Source organism: Schistocerca serialis, chromosome 5 (assembly GCF_023864345.2).
Source record: "Schistocerca serialis cubense isolate TAMUIC-IGC-003099 chromosome 5, iqSchSeri2.2, whole genome shotgun sequence".
Classification (NCBI taxonomy): Eukaryota; Metazoa; Arthropoda; class Insecta; order Orthoptera; family Acrididae; genus Schistocerca; species Schistocerca serialis.
Window position 1 is genome coordinate 384,890,048 of NC_064642.1, and position 17,038 is coordinate 384,907,085.

A 17,038-nucleotide genomic window follows, 5' to 3' on the forward strand; every position below is an offset into this window, starting at 1 on the left:
TATGCACAGTCAAGAAATACATCATTGGCTGCACTTCTCCGTGCGTGGCCCACTGCTAACATTGCACGTCACCTTCGTATACTTATGATTCAAAACACAGCGACTGGCCACCCATAACACTCAGCGAGTGGTTACCCAGAATATATAGCGACCCCAGCCGCTGGCTCTATTAACTATGGAGCCTCATTTAATGCCACTCCTGACGTCTACAAGTGGGTTCTCATTATACTATGTTGTACTCCTCAATTTGGAAGTGCTACACTGCAGTGGACCTGCTGTTTGATATTGAATTCAGCTGTGTTCTGGATTTAGAATCCAAATGCTATACTGGAACTTGGACTTCAACATTCACTAGACCTAGTATATCAACAGACTTGTGATTTTCATCAGAATTCTGCATTTTACTTGCACATCCTGGGCATTGGTATAACACCATCAATTTATATAATTTGGCACTTGGTAACAGAATTATTTGTATCAGTGTTGTGTCAATGAATCATAGAACAATGATATATTTATTGTGTTATTCCTAGTTATAACACAATAAAATGACGATGAGCCAGCTACCATCTACATTGGAAGCTCTACTAATGCAGCTTATTCATCAACAGGACAAGAACCAGAAGCTGCTACTGAACACTCTCCAACCACTTCTTCAAAGCTTTTTCTCCCTCTGGTGAGACTTTAGAGGATTAGGAAGCCTATGAATCAGGAGTACTGGAGCATTTCCATGAATTTGAGGTAACTGACACCAGCCTCATGCAATCTTTGTTTCTGTCATGGTCCAAACCTGACATTTACCGGCTACTGTGCAAACTGGCCCACTTATCTAAGCCTTCAGAGCTTACCTTTTCAAATATTTGTTTGTTGCTGACTAAATATTACCAGCGGCATACCCATGTCATTCCCTCCTGGATAGCATTTTACCAATGGAAGAAACAGCCAAACCAGACTCATAAACAATGGGCTGCAGAGTTGCAAGGTTTAGGGTGAAAATATTATTTTGTTCCCCTCAAAGTAAGGAGTCACACGCACAAGAAACGATCAGGGACATGATCATCCAGGGTACTCCAGACAGGGATTTCCAACATGAGGCACTTCAACTTGAAGTCCCATCATTAGACATAGTTTTGGACTTAGCACAAAGCTTCGAAGTGATCTGAGCAGCAGGCAAGAAAATGAAGTCATGGATTGACATGGTAGCCATTAATGTGAACACATGCAAGCCAGCAGCAAATGGCCACACTAATGGCAATTTTGATGTAGCAACTGTACACGCAGGACTCCATATCATTAACCAACAACATCCTCCACCCCGCTCAAGCCGAGCAAACCGGTCTTGGATACCAAAACTATTGCCGTTATGTCTGGATTGTTTTAAAGAACATCAACGTGAAGACTTTCCTGACAGATGGGCCTATTTTCAAAACTGTTCTACCAATGGCCATTTAGCTTACGCATGTCATAAATCCCTGATGTTGGCCCAACACAGCAGATAGTTATTGCAATGGACGCATCTGATACAGGTGTCAGAGTGGTCCTCACACACACATGGAGGTGGATGGCTCTGAGCACCCTGTAGCCTATGCATCGATAACATTGACTGAACCCAATGCAGGTTCTCCCGAACAGAAAATGAAGCACTGGCTATCATCTTCACATTAAAGAAATTCCACGTTTTTGTTTATGGAACAAAGTTACACTTTGTCACAGTCCATAAACCACTGATCTTTTTATTCAATCCAGCAGTGAAGATTCTAGACAGAACTGCTCACTACCTCCAGCAATGGACTTTATTTTTGGAATGCTACCAGTATGAGATTCACTTCTGCAACACAACTCAGAATACCAATGCTGATGCCCTATCCTGCCTTCCATGGGGACCTGATCCAGAGCTCAACAAAGAAGAAATCCTGTGTTTTCACATTGATGAAGAAGTAGATGCTGCTACAGATTCTTTTCCCATTACCAGCTCCCAGTTCGCATATGCAACTGGTAGAGACAAAGTACTCCAACAAGTCCAGAGTCACATACTTCATGGAAGGACCGAACAACAACCTCCCAAGGGTTCAGCTGCATTCTGTAGTTCTTTAATGCCCACCAACAGCTCATGTTGATCGATGGAGTAATTCTACTTGTTTCTGATGAGGGATATCCACGGGTAGTCATTCCTTAGTCTTCTTATTGCACCAAGGTCACTGGGGTTATTCTGAACTAAACTCCTGGCTCATAGGTTTACTTACTGGCTGGGCATGAACTAGGAGATTGATTGACTCAGCCAAACATGTCCATCCTGCCCAAGCCAGCAGGCAGCCCCACGACATTCACTTGCTTCTTGCCCACGATGTGCTCGCCCTTGGAAATGGGTACACATTGATTTTGCCAAGCCAGTGTTTAACACCATATTCTAGACAGTGGTTGACACTTACTCCCGATTTTCTTACATTGTCCGATGTAATGCCATGTCAGCCACAAGCACCATCACAGCCTTAGAAAAATTTTTGCGATTGAAGGTCTGCCGGAAGAGCTTGTAACTGACAATGGTCCATAATTCTATAGCCAGGACTTTCATGGTTTCTGTGCCCAGCATGGCATTCACCACATTACAGCGTGCCTCATCTATCCACAATCGAGTGGAGAAGCCGAGAGGATGGTCCACACTTTCAAAACTCAGATGACGAAATATCTCCAGGATCACTCCACCAATGCATCACTAACTTTTGTTGAGCAGTTACATGTCCATACCTGTTGAAGACAAAAGTCCTGTGGAACTTCCCACCGACAGCAGCCCAAGACCCTCTTGCGCTTGCTCATGCCGACGCCATGGCCAGCAACACCACTGCCTGCTTCCAAGTCCCACCCTGGGACCTTGGGTGGGCGAAAGGATTTGCCGGCAACCAGCCTGAATTCCAGTAACAATCGTCCAGCACTGCACTTCATCATTCACTAGGCTTAGTATGTCAATGGACTTGAGATTTCTGCTGGAATTCTGCATTTCACTTGCACTTGCACTTCCTGGACATTGGTATAATCACCATCAATTTATATAATTTTCCAAAAAGCGTTCATCTACAACTTGGTGTTCGGTAACAGAATTATTTGTAACAGTATTGTGTCAATAAACCATAGAATGGTGAAATATTTATTGTGTTATTCCTAGTTATAACAAGTTCCTGGATCACTGTTTTAATCCATGACTATGTCACGACTTCTGAAATTGGTACGACAACCACCAAATCATCAGTTAGGATGAATGGGTATAGACAGATGGTGTACAACACCAACATGATAGTGGTGACCTTGGTGCCTGTTTCACCACATGTGCCATCTGGATTCTTCTCCCTGACACAAGTTTCTAAGAATTCCACAGATGAAAACTGGCGTTACAACATGTCCATGGTTCTTGCAACTCACCTGGCCTCAATTTACATTACTTTCTTCAAACCCAACATTTCTTCTCAGTAACTATTCCTTTCTTCACTCCCTTTTAGTTTTCTGTATATTTTATTTTCTGATCTGTCTATTTTTCTCTGCCTGCTATATCTACACATATAATGTACTTAGCTTTCAATCTTATTAACTCTTGTGCACTGTTTGGTTAGTAATCTCTGCCTTGCTTATTTCTCTATCATCTTTAAGCTCTCAGGTTCTCAGATGACCAATAGGAAACATGAGAAATGAGCCATGTGTGTGCTTGCTGGGAGGGGGCAGTGGGCTAGCAGGTAGGGCAACTCCCTCTTGTGATCAGTTTTCTGACAGAGCAGACACTCTCCATCCCAGGATGTGTCCTACATAACCCGTTGTTAAGAATATATCTACATTTTCTGTATTTCACTCTTTTATTTCAAACTGCCTCACTTCCAACACCCACACATTGCGCTCACATCTTGAACACTTTATTAGTCATAATCTCGGGAATATTCGGTATAGGAATTTATCCTTGGTAACAACATATCTGTCAAAATTTTTAGTGTTGTGCTCAAAAATCCTATTAATCTACAGTTTGAAAAGTTTGATGGGCAGTATTATATTTGGCATTGTGTGAGTTATCTGCCACTGGAACATTTAGAATTTTGGTTAAACTATTCTTTCCATCTGTTGGCAAATTCATATCATTGTCTTGGTAAAGTGGTATTTCAGTATGTTAGCAACAGTCCAAAAAATTTTATATTTCCTGTTTTAAACGTATTGCTGCTCTTGGGGAGGGGGCAACCCTACTGAGTCTGTGAGATGGTTATTTTCATCCTCATGCAATTTGTGATTTCTATACCCTCTTTTTTTCTTAAGGAGTTCCCTGGTCAGTTTCTGTTTCTCTTTAGAAATAAGTCAGTTTTTCTGTTGGTTTTTGCATAAATTTGTCCCTCATTAACTGTCCATTTTGATTAGTATTCAAGCAATCAATAACAAACCAAGGCTTTTATAGTTGGTATATCTTATCCTAATATTGAACTTTCTTTCACAACTGTCCAGACATTTTTATTATCATGATCTTCATTTTGCATTTTACTTTAATACTGTGCATCTGATCTTCTTTAACATATTGTTTGGATATGTTTGGAGACATTAATTTCATTGCATTTAACTTAAGAGTACCATTTACTACTTTATATAGAACTTGAATCTGGCCTTTAGAAGAAAGTGATCTAAATTATGGTCTGCTTCCCTCTGACTTTTATATTTTGTCTGCATTTATGGTGTTCTTGTACTTCAATTATTATACAGTCAATCTGATTTTTAGAAGTGCCAATTCTTGATTTCTATAAATGACAAAAATGTGCACTACTCTTTAGCAGAGGAAGTAATTCAATTGACAAAATGATACTTTAGTGTGTGGATCTCAGTGATATAAAACAGAATGAGGATAAACTGACAAAAATGTCAAAATATATGGGGTTTGGCGATTGAAGAATGTACCTGACAGCAACAGTGCCAATAAGAAAATACATGACTTTTAAAATTTTTTTTGGCTGTGTGTATGTATGTATGTGTGTGTGTGTGTGTGTGTGTGTGTGTGTGTGTGTGTGTGTGTGTAATAACTGACACAGGAAAAACATCTTGATGTAAAATAGGGTTGAAATATACAGTTTACAGATTTACACAGGTGGACACAATGATACACAGTTATGATTACAAAAGGAACTTGCCTGTGCGACAGTTGATGTTCCGTGACTGGAAGGTAGAACAACACGAGCTGGAAACAGTTGCGCTGTGCGAGTTGCTTCTCGTTCTGCATCACTTCCTCCAGCTTGTTCTTCACCTGTCACCCGAAAAGTACAGTCTTACCATTCAGTAAAGGGATAATCAAAAATTAGAAAAATAACAATAAAATTGTAAACAATGGAAACAGTCATTTCTTGCAGCAACCAAAGATCACAGGTTCACGCCACAGTCTACCACAAAGTTTCAACAGCCATATAAATGTAAGTGTAATGAAATTACAAAACATCGCTCATATGCTTAATTTACCTGCTTTATGGTTGCCAGGTTACTAAAGAAATAGCTCCCTCTTCTTAGTTTTCAACAATACACATCACAAAAGGGGCCATGAATTCTTTTCTGTAGTAGAAGTTGCTCCCGGGATGTATCTCAATGGAGATGATGCTTGCGTTTGTGTTAACATTTTTCTGAATCAGAAAAGTTACTCCTATCCAAAGCCTCACCTTCAGCCCTATACCCAACTTGAACCATGTTGGACTTGTCAAAGATCTTCTCTCTATCTTCCAATCCCTTCAATGGAAATGTTTCTTTGCCATCAATCCCTCCAACCAAAGCCAACCTAATCCCAATGTTAAACCCTGCCTCTCCCAGTTCATAACGCTATCCAACCATGACTTCCTCCTCCCACATAACCATCCCCCAGTCACCTTCCAGGAATTCCTTACCTCCGATATGGCCTCACCATGCATCCTCAAGTTTCTACCTAAGAAGACACACCTTTTAGCAGAAGAAAGGACAGCTGTAAACAGTCTCAAAACTGATCCTCACCTTATCAAGATAAAGATTTCCCCACTACCTGGAAGGTCTCTGCCAATTGTCTGACTCCTCCACTTATAAACTCTGAGAAAGTGGCTCCATCCCAGAAGTCCAGCAGAACCTTCAATCCCTGCTTAAACCTTTAGGCCCTTCCCAGAACCTCTCTGCTGAATCTGTTTCCAACCTCTTCTCAATGACATCTCACACAATATTCTACATGCTCTCCAAAATTCAAAAACCCAAGAACCCTGGGCATTCCACTGCAATTGGTTGTCGTACCCTCACTGAAAGAATTTTGGCTCTCACTGACTGACACCTCCAACCAACTGCCCTAAATACAGCCTCCCATGTTGAAGATACCAACCACTTCCTTCAACAACTGTACACAAACCCAACCAACCTCTTTACCTCCTGTATCTGTACTTGTCACTGTTGATCCCACTTCCCTACACATCATCATCCCTCATGCCATGGTCTTGCTGCTACTGAACACAATCTTTCCCAAGGTCCTTCAAACTCCAAAACCACCACCTCATTCCTCATGCACATCACTAACTTTATCCTAAAACACACCTACTTCTCCTCTGAAGAGAAAGTATACAGACAAATCTGTGGCACAGCCATGGGCACCCCCATGGCACCCTCTTATGCTAACCCTGTTTATGGGCCATGTAGAGGACACTTTCCTGGCCTCCCAAAACCTCAAACCCTTGGTCTCGTTCAGGTTCAGTGATAATATCTTCATGATCTGGACTCAGGGCCAAGACATCCTATCCTCATTCCTTCGCAGACCCAACACCTTCTCTCCCATCCCATTCACCTGGTCCTCCTCAACCCAGTGCCACATTCCTGGACCTCCTCCTCTCTGAAGGCTCCATCCATACCTCTGCCCAGATTAAACCCACCATCCACCAACAGTACCTGCATTTCAACAGCTGCTATCCCTTACACGCACACGCACACACACACACACACACACACACACACACACACACAAAAACATACAACCTGGCCACCTGTGAGCGGCATATCTGCAGTGACAAGAACTCCTTTGTCCAGTGCAATGAAGATCTCACACAGTTTTTCACAAACAGGCACTATCACCCAGACCAAGTCTGCAAAAAGATTTCCCACACAGTATCCCCCCACACACTCCCAGTCCTCCCACTACCCTCAAGAACCACTAAAAAGGAGCACTCCCTTTAAAACCCAGTATAAGCCCAGATTGGAACAAAACAACTGAATCACATCCTTCATCAGGGTTTTGATGATCTATCATCACGCCTTGAAATGATGGACATTCTACGCAAGATCCTTCCCACCACTCATAAAGCACCAAAGTCCTTACCTAAGCCACTACCAATCTCAAGGATCATATCTGTGTGGAAGATTCAGTACAAGACCTGCCCAATGCACTCAGCCAGCACTTCCTATTCCAGTCCTGTCCCAGGCTTATCCTATCTCATCGGAGACTGGCCGAGTGATGAAAACAGTCTACATCTACATCTACATTTATACTCCACAAGCCACCCAACGGTGTGTGGCGGAGGGCACATGTCATATGCCAGCTGTGCTGACACATGTTGGTATGACTGCAAAACAGCTGTCCACCAGGATGACTGGCCACCGCCAAACTGCAGCCAAGAGCAAAGCAGACTACCTTGTGGCACAAAATGCAGCTGAACATAACTGCTAGATTTCAACAGCTGCTTCAGAACCTGGACCATCTATATCCTCCCCTTCACCAGCAGATTTTCTGAAATGTGCAGATGGGAGTTATCCTTACAACACATTCTCTACTCCTAGCATTATCTCAGCCTCAACCTATGATAACCTACTGTCTCCACACCCTCCACTCAACAGGTTCCACTCCCTCCGTTCTCTCACCTCACCTGCTCTCAGTTCACTTCCCCTTACACTCACTGTGTGCTGCTCTCTGCTAACACACCCAACAGTCTTTACCCCTCTCTTCTCCTCTCCTCACCCCCCCCCCCCCCCCCCACACACACTCATACAAACTCCTGACACTCCATCTGACAGCATTGTCTTGATGTCTGATGCCTTCTAGTCCCTGCATGCTCTGCCAGGTAGCGCTAATTCTTCTCTCCCCCCTCTCATACCCTACTACCCCACCCCCTTCCCTGCCACTCTGGTGTGGCCCTCCACTCAGTAGTAGTTGGCATTCCTACTATGCGGCTATTGGCAGCGGACAGTTTCCACCAACATGCAGTGGTTGGAGCTCTTGCACTGACTGGCCTGATCACATGTTATGAGTTACTAAGTACAATAATTTCATACAAATGAAGATGTGATTTTAAGACCCCAAAACAGGTTGTGGTTTGAATGAATAGTTACTACAACTGAAGTGGATCTCTCTCTAAATTAATTACAGGCTGTGATAAGTAAAGCATGTGGCAGACTTCAGTCCACTGTCAGGGTTCTGAGAAAGCGTAGTCAGTTTACAAAGGAGACTGCTCACAATACATTTGTCTGACTTAACGTAGAACATTGTTCAAGTGTGCAGGACTTATGCCAAATTGGACTAACAAGGAATACTGAATGTGTACAAAGAAGTGTAGCACGAATGGTCACAGGGTTTTCTGATCCATGGGAGAGTAACACAGAAATGCTGAAACATCTGAACTGGCAGATGTTTGAAGAAAGATGCCAACCATACCACAAAAAAGCATACTTACAAAGTTTCAGAATCAATGTTAGTGAGGAGACGAGGAATATAATACACCCTCCTTTGTATCATAGGGACTGCAAAAAAAGACACAATTATGCTAATTACAGCACACAGAGAGGCATTTCAGGGGTCATTCTTATGCATTCTACACAAAAATGGAACACAAAGAAACCGTAATATGTGGTATCATGGAGACTGCCCTCTGACATCCACTTTGCATTCTACAGCGATCTGCAGAATATGAATGTAGAAGCAGATGCAGAGGAGAACGTAGATGCAGAAACCTTGTCTTAAAGTATTTCAATTGCAGCTGAAAGAGACTAATAATGTGGCATCTCTACTGTGCATTACTCACTTGTTTTATTATATTTATCATATTCAACACTCTTCAACCTCCCCCCACCCCATTCTCCCTTCTGTACCAGAAAACAATCAGTCGTCCAAGAAAAGAAGAAAAGCAAGGTTGTCAAAAGGTTAATTCACTAGACTCACTTTCACATGGAGCAAGGTTCAAATCCCTGTCCAGCCATTCAGATTTTTATTTCCCTATATCAGTTATATTATATGCCACGCTGGTTCCTCTGAAAGGACATGGCCAATTGACCTCTCCAATAATGTCCAATCTGAAGTTGTGTTCAGTTTCTGGTGACCTAACCTTCACCAGAATACAAAACCATAATCTTCCTATTTTTCTTCTTCCTTTTATTGGTAGATTGTCCTTTTGCCTCATTTATGTCATCTGATATTATGTCATGATATGTGACAATATGTTACAGTAGTTTAACATACTGTACTTCTCTACTCCTGAGGTAACTGCTCTAAGTAGCAATGTCCACTGATAAGCTGTCTGTTACAATGAGTAGAGTACTAGTGCGCAACCCCATAACTGAGTGCAAGGTCCCTGTTATTTGCTCAAGGAATTACTGAACATAAAACAAAGATGGGGTGATGGGAGTTCAGTCCTTTGAAGGAACCACTCTACCTTATGATAAAAGACATAATGAACTACAATGTGTATATGTGTATTGTGCTGTTAATATCCTCTTCACTGGTAACTGTTAAGCAGACACAGTTAATTTTATGGATGTTACTGCATCTTATCATGCCATCAAAAATTACAGTAATTCAACTATTTGGATTAGTGGTGCCAGTTATGGACTTGCATGCATGAACAAGTACAGTGTGACACAGGTCTCAGAGGTTGCACATTAATATGTGTTTTGACTTAGCCTACATTTACCTTGTCAGTATACATTTCATTTTGAAACTGAGGGTATATACTGTCTTTACAGTTTAATCAAAGAAGCCAATACCCCAATTCATTGTAACATACTATGTTTCAACCCCATCTCAAACTTACTGAATCACTTGGAGCGTTTGCAATAATAGAATGCTAACACCACCAGCAAACTCAGCTCATGACTCCTACAATTTACACAAGACACGTACAGACAGGACTTCCTGAGCTGCCAGAGATAGCATCACTTGCAATACTAATAAGAATGTGACCTTTAAGGAATGCAATGGAAGCTGTAAACTCGATTCATGATTGGTGAACAGTGCTGTCCACTAACCTGCAATTGATGCATGGGTAGTTCTAAGCCCAGCTGGAGAAACAGAGACAGATGGGCCGGGGGATACTCTTGAGCCTAAACCTTTCGTGCGAGAACTGCTTGCTGAACTAGAGACCAATCCATGCTGTTTGCCAGATTGTTTACTCCTTTGCCGTCGACGACGTTCTTCTAAACGCTGCTGCAGTTGCACTCCTTGTCGACCTGCTGTGGGAAAACATATTTAATGTGAATTATAAAATTTTAAGTAAACTTAATCAATTAAATATCGAACAACTCAGGATGACACTTTTTATATGAAACTCTTTGGGTAGAACTTCATGTCTAATGACAATCAATTTATAGGAATAGAACCGATTTTATTCAAACTTTCCAAACCACTTCTCATAACGTGAAAGGTAAAATTACGTAGGGATTACATGACTGTTTTGAAAAGTTCAGATTATTGCATACAGAATGAAGACATAACAATAATGTTCTTTCACATTCAAAACTTTTTTCCCAAAATTACAAACTTATTTAATAATGTGCATAAATAGTTTTAATTTATCCATAATTGATGAGAGTAATCTTAATTGCAAGAATATACATTTGACAGAGATTAAAATCTAAAAACACATAATAATATCAAACTTAAGTTTATTTTATCTTTGGAAGTTAGGATCAGAGATAGTTTGTACGAACAGATGTTATAACAGAGTGATTTAGTGAAAGTATTGCTCTGCTATAGTACTCAATATATTTATGGGATGCAGTACGATATAACAGAGTGATTTTGTAAAAGTATTGCTCTGCTACAGTACTCAATATATTTACGGGATGCAGTACTTAAAGGTATTACACAGACTGTAATACACTGTCACTGTCTCTTTCGCAGTTTCCTGCAACTGGAACTTTCACACAGCCATGCAGCACATAAAAATTTCATGGTAAACCTTGTATCCATTTCTTAAGTGAAAATTGTGGACAACAGGCTTACACAATCTGCTTGACTTAGTAAAACTGGATTAAATGGACTAACAGCATCTTTTATGATGCCAGTAATCATATTTGGTGCTTGCCACTTATTTTAAACTCCTAGACAATTATACAACTAATTTAACAATGGAACAGAGTTACGATATTTTACTGTGACTATAATGGAGAAATCTTCACACCCGAAACATAGTTTTCATTACTGTCCTATATACCAATCAAATGTGCCAAGAAAACACAAGAAAGGCACAATCATTTTGGAAATACATGTCATCTAAAAGGAGCAATGAATGTTTTTTATTAATGCAAAAGGCGTGGAGAACTGAGAGAAACATCTCTAATGGAAAAGAACATTGTTTGGCAAGGGGGGGAAAGTTCTGATCATCACCTCCAAAGATAAGATCTAGCCTCATCATACCAGCTAGATCGCCTGCTCCACTTGGACCTAGGATGGCTAGTTCTGAATTGTCCACATTCTCTCGCGCACATATGCGGCAACAGCCACATTCAGCACAACCTGAGTCTCCCTCACCACAACCACATTCTCTGAAAGAATACCAAATACATCACAACAATGCAAGTTATTGAAATATCATTATAGTATGTAAATGTTTTAATACAGTAGAAATCTATCTATAAAAGAACTCTATTTTTCCGCATTTTAGTAATTTTAGTGAAACAAGTGAAATTTAAGAGTATTATTTTAACTAAACCAGAGTGTTTCTGCTTAAAATAATAGCAATTTAATCAATCATATGTAACAAATATCAGATAAATGAATCAAAAAATACTAAATTCTAATTTACAAACAAATTTTAAAAATCAGTTTACTTTTCTCCAGTTTTTAGTGGATATAGTTGCACTCACTTCCATTTAAATTAGTTCTCATTATGTAAGGAAATTAGTTTCATCATGCTTCCATTATTTTTCACAAATACCATGGCCTTGTTCATCAATAATCAGATCTAATGCTGCTACATAGTTTTCACATTGGGTGAAGCAGTACGCTTCCCATTGTGCACGGTTCGTAGGAACACAATCATATAGCGACATTTGTAACAATTTGTGTTTTTTCTTCATAAAATGAAATTATTTCATGAAACTGCACACAGTAGTGTTTCACAAATTTACTTCATCAGAAGTTTGTTGGAATATTGCATTAAGACAATCCTGTAATGCAGCTGATAAGCCAGAGGATTTCTTTATCAAATTGTGCTGAGAAAGCTTGTGTTCTCAGCCAGTTAAATATTCATAAAACAAGCAATGTCTTGGAGAATGACCAGGTCAGCCTGGAACTACTGACGTCGATTTTTGTGCATTTTTCAGTTCGGTTACTGAATGAATTCAATTCACTTTTTCCATGTGGTACTCTCTCTGTAATGTTAATTCCATGGCAATCATAATCCAATCTTAGTTACAGCAAAGTTACAATGTCTAAATATAAGGCTCACTAACCACCAACAGTCCCTGCATTTTGAAAGCTGTCACCCCTTCCATGCCAAAACATTGCTCCCCTACAACCTTGCCACACATGGACAGCATATCTGCAGTGATGAGAACTCCATTTCCCATTATACAGCTCGCACAGACCTACACAGGCAGACTGGCACTACCGCACCCCTCCTCCCTCCATACTTAGTCCGCAAACTGATTTATTTTCCACACAATATTCCCCCCCCCCCCCCCCTCCCGTCTTCTAATCCTCCAACCACTCCCCAAGAATCAGATGCAAAAGAATACTCACCTCATTCCCCAGTACCAACCCAGATTGAAAGAACTGATCTGTGACATCATGCCCAGGTAAGGAACATCCTATCTAATCTCCTTCCCACTCCTCTGAAAGTGGTGTCCCTTCTCTATGCCACTCTCACTTCCAACACAGTGTCCTAGTAGCCATAACTTTACAGAAGATCCATGTGTGAGACTAGTAGGATTTACCTATCCAGCACATCTGACACCAGTTCTGTAGTAAGTTTATCCTACACCATCATCAGAAGCAGGACCACTTGCAGAAGCAGCCACTTCATGTATCAGCTCTGCTGCAACTTCTGCACAGCACTATATATGGGCATGACCACTAATTAGCTGTCCATTGGAATGAATGGTCACTGCCAAACTGTGGCCAAAATCAGAAGTGACCATCCAGTGGCAGAACTCGCTGCAGAGCACAACATGATCAAGTTCAATGGCTGCTTCATAACCAGCGCCATCTAGATCCTTCCCTCCATCACCAGCTTTTCTTAACTACGCAGATGGGAGTTAACTTTACAGTACATCCTTCATTCGTATAACCCTCCTGTCCTCTGTCTCCATTAACCCATTCCTTCACACAGTCCATCTGCTGAATTGCAATCCCGGCAGCATTGTGTGTCTAGCTAGCACAAGGTAGGACTCTAGCTTGTCAAAGGATTTCTTCTGAAAACTAAAGAAGTTGTCATTCTCTCTCATGTGCCTGTCAACAACTGAATGCCTCTGCTATTCTACGAGTATGATCTTTTACTCGCTGTCTGGACTTCTACTCCCCTGTTGAGCACAAAGCAGTGAGGGACCTATCATGCAGTTTTTTTCAGCTTATTTGTCAGAATATGAAACACTGATTTTCATGGAATCCCTATAGCCTTAGAACTTTTCTCACATGTTGCATGTTGATGAAATAATTTCATTGTGGAGTTCCCCATGGTACATTTTTTGTAACAATATAGCTCATTACCCATAGCCATCTCAACTTAACATTTGTACTCCTCTAGGCATTACACAGTGTGTCGTGGAGGATACATAGTAAAACAAAATTATTTCCCATTATTTCCCACTCTTTGTATTCCATTTTTGGTGGTTATAAATTCAGAACAATCATTGGTAGCCCTCTGTATAGGATTGAATTTCTCTAATTTTACTATCATGGTCATTACAGTAGATGTAACCTACTGCAGGGGAGTACACAGTATTACCATCATAGTTTGTAGTTATGACACTGTGAACTCTCTATCCCACACTACAAGGGCACCTCAGACAGACAGTACTATTACCTGAAAATTACTGGAAAAAATCAGTGACTCTGACTGTCTCCCTATCTGCAGGTTCCTACAGATGTTTTCCCCACAAAACAGCCCCTCTGTTGCAGCTATGATGTAGTTTTAGTGGAGTAGCAACTGACAACATAGAAGAAAAACACACTCTGTAGACCACTAGACATATTCTGAAAAAAACTCTTCATAATCATATAATGTGATCATGTCCTTTACAAAAGCTGTGTATGTAGTAATAAATCCTAGTTTTCCACTCACTGCTGAGTCTCAGGGTCCACACTCACCATCAGTTTAGAAATATGTGGAGAAGTTGCTAATCATGTCAGTAAAATTCATTTAACATCTTGCCATAAAGTGGTTTCTTGAAAATATGAAATTCAATTCAATTTTCTTAACATGAAAAGAATCTGACACCATGTGAAAGTGTATTTTGACATTACACAAGAAACAGTTGATAAAGTTTACAGTGCTTCAGCTACTAGACAAAATTTAAATTTTGAAACTCAGCAGATTCTAAGTCCATCTGCTAAGCTAGATCACTCATAGCATTCCCATTTGCATCTCTGCCATGACCTGATAATTTTTTAATGTTCAGGGATCTTTTTGTGAGTGAAACTCACTGATAGTATCACCCAAGTCTACAAAACATAGGCACAGGAATGATTTAAAGATGCAGTAAGGTTGGCTGTGGGCTCTGAAAGGGCTTGTACAGACTTAGTTTCAGCTAGAGTAATAACTTTACATTTTTCAATTACTACACATGACAACAAATTTCTATGCACTATAATACATCAAAATATCTATACCGAGAGCTTAAAATGAAGGATATTTAATCTAAACGGGTTTTTAAATATTTTGTGTAAATTTTTAACTTTATCACAACTTGGTCAAATGGAAAGATATTTCTGAATAAGCATGCTGTATATGAAAGAAATATTATTCCAGAATGAAATTTTCACTCTGCAGCGGAGTGTACGCTGATATGAAACTTCCTGGCAGATTAAAACTGTGTGCTGGGCCGAGACTCAAACTCGGGACCTTTGCCTTTTGCGGGCAAGTGCTCTACCATCTGAGCCACCCAAGCATGACTCACACCACATCACACAGTTTTAATCTGCCAGGAAGTTTCATATCAGCGCACATTTCACTGCAGAGTGAAAATTTCATTCTGAAAACATCCTCCAGGCTGTGGTGAGCCATGTCTTGGCAATATCCTTTCTTCCAGAGGTGCTAGTTCTGCAGCATCACAGGAGAGCTTCTGTGAAGTTTGGAAGGTAGGAGACGAGGTACAGGCGGAACTAAAGCTGTGAGGATGGGGTGTAAGTTGTGCTTGGGTAGCTCAGACGGTAGAGCACCTGCCCGTGAAAGGCAAAGGTCCCAAGTTCGAGTCTCGGTCCAGCACACAGTTTTAATCTGCCAGGAAGTTTCAGAAACATTATTATTGAGTTGCAGTTCTCTAATATCATTCCTTAGCAGTTCATAAACTCATTTCTGCCTGCTGTTCCAAATAAACCATTATTTTGTGATGGTACATTGTTGGTTCAGTGTGCGTTATAATGTCTTCAGACCAAATGCCTATTTTTTCACCTGGCCCATCACTACTATCAACAACTTTGGCAGATGAATAAAAAGCAATGATTTTGTCAACTCAAACTGTCATTTTAAAATAAAAATCTTCATTTCTTTCCAGTTATTCTACCAATCTACCAGTGATGAAGTTCCAATACCAAATTCAACAACAATAGTTTTCAATAATTCTCCTTTGTCCATCTTATCCAGTGCAACTACATTTGTGTCCATGGGCACTACCACCTTCTATCTTGTTTATGTCATTATATACTTGCAACAAATGGGACAATACAGTACTGGCTAATTTGGTAAGTGATACTGTGTCATAATCCATCTATGGTGGTTTGACTTTAATTTTTAATCTTCATTGTCATCAGCTGTTGCAGCTATTTCTTGCGGAGTATCAAATATGTACAGATAGTGTACTAAGAAAAAAAAAGGAAAAATCCATTCTGGATGAACTGGAGATCTACATCAATGAGGGATGGATAAGCATGGTTCTGCCAAGGAAACAAGAAAGGAAGGAAGATTAGAGTTCAATGCAGTTGTTAAATATGGAGCACAAGCTCAAATTAAAAAAGGATGGAGGAAATCATTCATGCCCTTTCCAAAAGCAGCCATCCTGGTATTTACCTGGAGCAATTAAGGGAAATGATGAAAAACCTAAATCCGTATAGTCAGACATGGGTTTGAACCATTGCCCTCCAGTGTGCTAACTGCTGCACCGCCTCACTAGGTTTCTATAAAGGAATTGATTCAGGATGAGTAGTGGTGGGACGTGGTGTCATGAATGAGAATACCAAATCAATCAATGATGCAGCAATTGCACACAACAACTTCAGAGAAATTATGAGTTTACAAGTCAGAAGAGTGGCAAACACGGACTCTGATCCCTCTGATCATTACCTCACCAAAAGCAAAATCAGGCCAACATCAAACAGTATGAATTAGATGACCATGGTGATATCAAAGTTCAATATGAGAAAATTAAAATTACCAAGCATCAAAGAGGAATTGAAGACATAGCCACAACTTGGGACGAACTCAAAGAGAGGATAATCAGTATAACAAAAGAGAAAATTCCTCTAATCGAAAGGAACGGACATTCATTGTGGAATGACACATGCAAGAAAGCAACTGGGAACAAGAAAATAGCATAAAACAAAGAGAACAGTGGCAAAATAGAAGTCAATCTGACCCAAGGTATGTAGAGGTAAGAAAACACATGGCAAGAG

At 40.4% G+C, this 17,038-nt stretch overlaps 1 protein-coding gene across 1 annotated transcript in view; it reads right to left on the reverse strand.

Moving 5' to 3' along the window:
• Positions 1 to 4,456: 4,456 nt before the first annotated feature.
• LOC126481961 (E3 ubiquitin-protein ligase MYCBP2-like) overlaps positions 4,457 to 17,038 on the reverse strand; it is a 147,436-nt gene continuing 134,854 nt past the window's right edge. The window contains exons 13-17 of the mRNA XM_050105924.1: positions 11,627 to 11,754; positions 10,237 to 10,440; positions 5,145 to 5,257; positions 4,671 to 4,757; positions 4,457 to 4,582 (exon numbers count right to left, since the gene is read on the reverse strand). Of these exons, the coding sequence (XP_049961881.1) occupies positions 4,457 to 4,582; positions 4,671 to 4,757; positions 5,145 to 5,257; positions 10,237 to 10,440; positions 11,627 to 11,754 (658 nt within the window). The remainder of the gene's footprint in view (positions 4,583 to 4,670; positions 4,758 to 5,144; positions 5,258 to 10,236; positions 10,441 to 11,626; positions 11,755 to 17,038) is intronic.